Below are 8,423 nucleotides of genomic sequence, written 5' to 3'. Positions count from 1 at the left end.
GAAGACCACGAGAACCTCCCACGGTTAGCCTGACGGCAAGGGGACTCTAACCCATGATCCGTCTACCACTGAGGATATTTCACGTCAGCACTGTGGTCAGTGCAAGCCGGATGCGGAATTCGTTTCGACTGGGATTCAAACCCGATTCAACTCATTGGAAGGCGAATGCTCTATCTCCTGAGCCATCGCAGCTCATTTGTAAGCATTTGAATGAATTGAAAAGTATTGGAAAAGTTTAATACATTTGGATGCTTTTTTTCCATAAGGGTGCACAATCTGCGGCCCACCGACTGCGTATGGGCAGCCTGCGAAAGCTTTTGAACACAATCATACCTGCCAACATTGGAGAAATAAAATTACGGAGATTTTGTAGCTACACTTTTTTAGGCTATGAGTAAAGTTTTGATACATCATGCATAATCATGTAATTGAAAAAGAGAAATTCAAAATTGGAAATAATGTAAACACTTACATTTAGCGAAGTAAAAAATATGTATATAAATCTTAATCTAGAGAAGATTTTTTAAGTCATTATTTATAATTATTTAAACTATTAACACTCCACATATTGCAGTACTGGTAATAGCACCATCTGTTGAGTAATAAGAGAAGTATTTTTGCCATCAGTGGATATTTTATCACCAAAAAAAATTTTTTTTAAATAAATTTCTTCAACAAATACGGAGAAATTTGAGAATATACTGGTAAAAAGGAAATAGTCATAAAATACAGGAGTCTTCGTTAACCCGGCAGGACGCGCGGGGGTCCATATGGACCCCAGATGATTTTGTTTATACAATTTCTTTTCTTCTATTGACGTTGAAATTTCTTTCTTTTCAGTAGTCTAATTTTATGCACCCACCACCCTATATCAGGTATTACGAATTCCAAAGGGTCATTATTTTTTCTTTGACAAAGGTGTTATCAAGTTAGGGGTGTGACTGGACCCCACGCGCCTATTCGCGTTAGTCGAAAATATACATTTAAACATTGTTACTTTTTGTGTTGTGAGTTTTTTCTTAGCTGCAACATGGCGACTCCGTACGAAAAGGAATTGGAGAGGCTGCGAAAGCTTTTGGGTGAGGTTTAGAGTGAGGAAGACATTTTTTCTGATGAGGAAGCGGAATGTAATTCTGATCTCGAAATTATGAGTGATCATGACTCACAATCAGAATTTAAAGAAGATTCCACTCAAGAAGATGCTTCTAACAACGATAATTTTATTGGAAAAGATAACTGAACATTGTGGAAAAAAGAAAAATTCATCACCCAAAGACTGCCAAAAGAGATGCCCGGATGCATGCAACGACGTAAAAGACAAAAGTGAACCTACTTCTCAGAAGAAAGCTCTGAAATCTAATGGACGTTGCTACATTTGCCCACGTAATAAGGACAAAAAATGATCAATTACAAGCGTAACATATGAAAAAATTTTGCTTTCCGGCCGAATAAAAACGCGATAAAACAAAACGTATTGACGAATTCTGCTATGTCCGAGTTTACTCGGGATAATAAATATTTGCAATACCTGAGCTAACTCGGGATAATCAGGGAAACGGTTAAACAAGTACATTTCATTCAGTAAGTATTAAACATGAATCTCTTCTAAAACACACATAAACAATAATTAGTGAAACAGTTAAAAAACTACTGGCATGCCCAACAAAATAATTGTAATATTAAAATTACTTACAAAAGTCTCCCATCGAAATATATTAGCATAAAAGCAAATATAATTTTGAGAAATGTACAGCCTTCCCTGTACAAGAATATCTTTCTGCAATGCACAGGAATAGTCTGAAATTAAGAACAGCAGAAATTTACACTCTTAAAATGTAGTATAATGTAATTAGCATAAATTTGAAGTTTAGTTAGTTCAACTTAAAGTTAATTGTCGAATTTAACAGTGGTTCGTAGGTCTAAGACCACTAAAATGTGACTCTGACCACCATAAAATAATTAGCTGGTGTCCCCCCGAACCGCAATCAATGTATAGTTTTACTAAGCTAAGAGCTCCTCCCACCACAAAGTATGAGGTCATCTGGTGCTATGGAAACAAGAATGGCGCATTTTAGAGAGGGTAGTTTCACTCAAGGACTAACACAATAGACCAAAGAAAGAGATACGATTTCTCTCAAAGACCTGAGTGAAAACCCTTCAAAACAGTGACCCCGCACCCCTACTTGAAATAGTCATACCTCGTTACCATAGTCACTACCACAGGTACAGAAGAATGTCTGGAGGAGTTCTTATTTTAGACAAACTATAAAAAACGGATGACATGCTGTTTTGTTTTTTCATTTTATGTTTTGGTCAGTGTTCTTTCTCAAAATAGCATATTTCATCGTAATTATGGCATTACATATAATCTGTATTATAATTTTTAATACAAATTCACTTTATTAACTTAAATAACTATGACAGGTATATGGTAAATAGTTTCATAGTTGATAAAATTAAAGTCTACTTATGAAGTTATATATTCTAAAATTTTAAATAAACTATTAAATTTTGACTTCATGCAAGATAGTTTTTTATTATATTGTTTGTAAAAATAGTGATATTTATGAGAAATATTATTTCTGGAAACTGTTCTAAATTTAATTTAAAATTGGTGTTCATTCATTAAAATTGCTATGTTTTGGTTAAGGTTCTTGTCACATAATGACATATTTCATCATAATTATGGCATTACATATAATCTGTATAATAATTTTTTTTACAAATCCACTTTATTAACTTAAGTAACTAATAAAGACAGGTATAGAAACTAGTGAAAGTGTGTACAGACTTAGAAATATCTTTTTAATAACAGGTCTTTCAAACCAATGACTAAATTTTATTGATTTCTACCCTTGATGTTGATTAAATAATCAAATCTGGTAACAGAAAAGCATCAAAATGACAGGAAATAAATAGTTTAATTTTTAGTAAAATTAAAGACAAAAAATTAAGTTATTTATTCTAAAATTTTAAATAAACTATAAAATTATGACTTCAAACAGGGTGCATAGCCAAATTATTCAACAAAAATTAAGCACCTTTTAAGCACTAAATGAATATTTTTAAGCACTATATACATTAACAAAATGCAAAATAGTTTACAAATACTTTTCATGATCATAATAAAATAACTAGTTTCTGATAAAGAACTCTTTTCTTGATTATATTAGCCACCATAAAATAGAGATTTTAAAAGAAATTTTTCGGTTCCATATCAGAGGGAGGAAAATGGAGCCTGAAATTGAGAATATCTTGCAAAATGCTGCAGAGTTGCACACGAAAGTGCAAGATTCTCATCAAACCCAGCTCAGTATACGTACATATGAACCTGCAATTATTTCATCAGACATGTAAAATGATTAGCGCTTTCATGGGCTACGGACAGGAGATACAATTTCTAGAAATATGTAAACTAATTACCCACCGGGCAATTTTAACTTATGTATGAGTTACAACCATAAAAGTTAGTTTTTTTTTTTTTTTTAAATTTTCTAATTCATGAAATTTTGAAAGTTTTAGTTATTTTAGTTAGCAGAGAACCAGAAAAATAATCCCTGCAAAAAAATATTATAAGTGTTTGAGGATTTTTTATTAAGTTATACGTATTCAAAGTCAACATATGCTACATCCATAACTATGGAATAGCCCATTGATAAGCTAAATTATATAATGTTATAATTGGATAAGTTAAATTAATCTATATGATAATTAGATAAGTTAAATGGACCTGCATTGAAATTTATGACAATCTACAGTTAATATAAGTATTTTCTTACATAAGACAACACAACTTTCAGTTACTGCAATAATAAAAAATTTCCATTCTCAATAATTTGATTATGCAATACCTACATATATATACTCTTATGCATTTACATTTTACATGCATCATTGTATAACAATTTTAACACAATTAAGTTACATGCGTATTGTTACAATTCATTTTTAATGATATTCCAAAGATATTTATATTTATAGGATATAAATAATTTTTAACTAAAGTCTTAAAATATTGAAAAAAATAAATAAATAAAAACCTGATTTAAAATTTAAAAAAAAAAGTCTTTAAAAAAAATAATTAACTCATTTTTTACATTCAATTACTAGCGGTTTTAGTTTTTTCATAAAATTAGCTTGTCAATTTGAGGTTATAAAATTGATTATTTTCAAAAATTTTCAAGTAATTTTCCTTAATTAAATTAAAATTTGAACAATATAAAAATCAAAAGACAAAAAAATTTTTGAATTTTTTTTCTTCTTAAATTTTCAAACCTTTAATACATGATTACAGGCTGCAAAATAATTTATTCCAAAAAATATATAACAGTGTAAAAAATTTAGATAAAATTTTGACAACCTCATCATTTTTTGAACAGATTTTTAATCTGCCTTACATATGCTATAAAGAAACAAGTTAAATTCAGCCTTATTTTTATAATAATAGTCAGTATTCAAGACAAATTTAACAGGGTTGCCACTCAAATATAGAAAANGTGTTTTTCTTTTAATTTTTAGAAATCTCACTTAACTTTTTGAAATCTCACCCTGTTTTTGAGAAAGGGTGAGAAATTCTCACCCATTTTTTCTGTGCGATGAAAACACTGCTGTACATATTATACATAACATATTAAGAGGAAAAATACAATCAGGGTGCTCTTGTATGAGCTGTATTAGGCTAACTATGCAAGTTATAATTGCTAAAAAAACTTGAAGAAAAAAGGAACAGCTGAACATACTAAAGACAAATAATGCTATAACAAATAAACTAGTTTAATATAGCTGAAATATCATCTTTAAATATCCCATGCATAGCACTTTGAGTGGTTATTATTTTTTAAAAGACGAAAATAAGAAACAAAATTCCCTGTATTTTCCCAATTTCTAAAGAAAAGCTCAAAATTCCCAGCATTTTTCCAGTTATTTTTAAATTCCCTGTATTTTCCAGGTTTTCCTGTTATTTATTGTAAAAAGTAAGCTTTCTGCAAATTTTGAAAACCTGGAGAAAAGTTACAAGTAGAGACATTTTTACATAAATCTAATATTATATATGAAAGATTATTTATAAAGGCAAAAAAATAATATGATGGCACTAACCCACAATCAAACGCTCTGAGTCGGGTAGATCTTTAAAGAGGGTCTTGAAATCATCACTTCTAGATTTATAGGTGGGGTTTAACATCTGCAAAAAATGGAATAAATATAATTTGGAAATTCTGGCATGCATAAAGACAAATATAAGCGTGAATACAATTATAACAACATGCTTTTCTTAATTAAATTTCATGATAAATTAAACTACACTAATATTACAAAATTTAGAAGGGTAAAAATACAAAAAAGAATACTTTTATTCACACTGAAAGAAACTAAATCAATTACTCATATCTGAAAATATTTGATGAACATTTTAAAGCAAAAAACTCAAATTTAAAACATTAAAAACAAACAATTCATTTCATGAAAAAATTTAACTCTTAAAGCATTAGAATTTGTATTTTTTATTAGAGTAAATTTTTTTTAACAGAATTACTTTCTCAAATAATTTTTCATTATATAACAGGTATGATTTATTGTTTTTTCTCTTATTGTTACTGTCTTAAAAAAATCCTCACAAATTCGTTTTATTACTGATATTCCAAAAAAAGAAACTGCTCAAATCAGTAATGAACAGTGTGCAAAAAAAAAAATTACCACAATGGTTACCTTTTGATCTAATGATCGGATATNTGGGACTCAATCTTAATGGTTCGAAAAGGTGATTTCAAACATGGTAATTAATAAGTGCAGGCGATATTTTAAATTACGCAATCAGACACAAAAACATAATTTCCTTTAATAAACATGTATTTTTTTAGACAGATTCCGATTTTTTACTCCCAAAATATAGGGGGTAGCTGCAGTCTGGGAAATATGTTCCCAATAGTTTGGTCAGGAGAGTGTTCCAAAGTTTAGATCCCTTAATATTAATTTTGCTATATCTCCAGAACTTTTTAAGCAAATTAAAAAACATTAGCACCCAATTATAAAATTCATTTATCCAAAGATAATTCCATGCAAAAATTAAATTTTAGTAAATATTTTTTTTATTTTATTATTATTTTATTTAAGAATGGTTGAAAAAATTTTGAATTGTAAGGTACAGTTTTTTTTGCATCATTTTAAAGAATATAATTTAACATGACAAAATACAAAATTTGGGCAAAATCGGTTGAATAGTTAAACTTAATTTTGAAAAAGGGCAGATATTTAAAATTTAATTTCTCAGGAACTACTTAATTGATTTCACTGAAATTTTGTATTTTGCCATTTAAAATGACATACTTTAAAATGTAAAAAATTGTATACCTTACAACTCAAAATTTTTTCAAACATTTTTTAATAAAATAATAAAATTATTAAAATTTATCTTTTGGATGGAATTTTCTTTGGATAAGCGAATTTTATAACTGTAGGCAAAAAGTCCTAGATTTATGGCAAACTAACAAAAAGTAAAATTAACATTAAGCAGTCCAAACTTTGAATCGCTTCACTAACCAAACTATAGGGACCATATTTTGGGGGTCAAATATCCAAATCTGTCAACAACAAAAAAAATTTTTTATTTAGAGAAAGTATGTTTTTGAGTCCTATTTCGTAACTTAAAATATCGTTTGCATGCATTAATTAGGATATTTGAGGGCACTCCCTTGAGCCATTTAGATGAAGTCCTAGAACGCGAAGATCTAATCATTAGATCAAAAATTACTAAGGTTGGTCCCTTTTTTATTTTGCACACTCTGCATAATAAAACAACCAAAGTCTCTATAGAAAAACTTACATTTGGAGCAGAACTAACTTTAACTTACTTTTTTATCAAGTCTGCTAAACAATATCTGCTCAAATTGATTAGACACCATTAATAATCTTTGTCCCATTATGTAGGCATTTATAATTATTTAGCATTTAACTAATTAAGGCTTCTTTTTTTTGCAATATTAATGGTAAAAATTTAACTAGTAGGAGTAGTTTAGTTAAAACATTACCTGTAGAAAGTTTGTAATTTTTAAGTCTTTTGCAGTATATAAGATTTCCTGTGATTTAAATTAAACTTATTTTAACAACACAAATCTAATTATTAAGGTCAGTTTACAATTTATTTTGCTATAATCATCAAATTGGAAGGAAAAAAAATCTTGTATTGTCTAACACACATATTACTACATAAATGAGCAAAAAACATTGGAGGTAGATATTTACAGTTAATTAAAATGATTTTAAAAAATATGATTAAATGCATCATTAACATCTAATTTTGCTTGAGAGACATTAAGGACGCATAATATTATCAGATCCAACATCATTACATAAAGCAGATACTGTATGTCATTCCGTAAATAACCATTTAAATTGTTTTTAAAGGAAATACATATGTTAATTATCTTTAGACTGATATTTATCAGAGGAAAAAAGAAGTGACTTTTCAGGGTTGTCACTCAAATCTGGGGAAAAAATTCACCGTGTTTTCCCTGTACATATTATACACAATATATTAAGAGGGAACATAACAATTATTGTGCTCTTGTGTGAGCTATATTGAGCTTACTATATTTATTAGTTTTAATTGCTGGAAAAACAGCTAAACATACTTAAATAATGCTATAGTAAATGAAATAGTTTAGTAAAGCTGAAATATCATGGTTAAATATCCCATATGTTTTGAGTGGTCACCATTTTTTAAAAGACAAAAATAAGAAACAAAATTCTCTGTATTTTCCCAGTTTGTAAAGAAAAATAAATCAAAATTCGCTTGCATTTTCTCTGTTATTTTTAAATTCCCTGTATTTTCCAGGTTTTCCGTGTGAAGTGGAAACCCTGATGGTTTATTTCAAGCAGATTTCAAAAGATACTAACATTATACCAAGATGACTTTTTCTTCTCCTTTTTCTCATTTGATTTTACTTTGGAGGTTGATTTAACCGACTGAGTTTCTGGAGACTTTTGAGAGCATAAGTCGACAGACTTTCCGGACTCTGAAGACCTACTTAAATTATCAGCAAATATAGAGTTGTCTTGACTATTGGTGGTCCACTTCCCATCCACTTGCAGTTCCCCGTCTACATTTTTCTCAGACTTTGATGAAGAGGATACGGAAGTGGAGCTTCGAGCATCCGAATTCTTTTGATTACTGGTATCCTTTTCAGGTCCAGAGTTTGGGCTATTTCTGTAAAAATGAGTTCTGTTAATATATTTAAAGACAAATAAAGTCAAAATATTAAGAAAAAAGTAGGTACATATAAAAAAATTAGAACTAATAATCAAGGAGGGATATATATATATATGTATGTGTGTGCGTGGAGTTTAGAGCTGTTGTTACAATATCTCAGCAGATCACATCATTAACATCACATAATACTTTAAGATAGTTACATCATCTTTCTTGC

At 29.0% G+C, this 8,423-nt stretch overlaps 1 protein-coding gene across 1 annotated transcript in view; it reads right to left on the bottom strand.

Moving 5' to 3' along the window:
• The window catches only part of LOC107437329 (GRAM domain containing 1B), a 38,022-nt gene that overhangs the window by 25,708 nt on the left and 3,891 nt on the right, over positions 1 to 8,423 (bottom strand). Inside the window, exons 2-4 of the mRNA XM_021148035.3 lie at positions 7,894 to 8,203; positions 5,098 to 5,182; positions 1,694 to 1,797 (exon numbers count right to left, since the gene is read on the bottom strand). Of these exons, the coding sequence (XP_021003694.1) occupies positions 1,694 to 1,797; positions 5,098 to 5,182; positions 7,894 to 8,203 (499 nt within the window). The remainder of the gene's footprint in view (positions 1 to 1,693; positions 1,798 to 5,097; positions 5,183 to 7,893; positions 8,204 to 8,423) is intronic.

The sequence above is a fragment of the Parasteatoda tepidariorum genome, chromosome 4, assembly GCF_043381705.1.
Source record: "Parasteatoda tepidariorum isolate YZ-2023 chromosome 4, CAS_Ptep_4.0, whole genome shotgun sequence".
NCBI lineage: Eukaryota > Metazoa > Arthropoda > Arachnida > Araneae > Theridiidae > Parasteatoda > Parasteatoda tepidariorum.
This window is presented reverse-complemented; position numbering and strand designations above follow the sequence as displayed.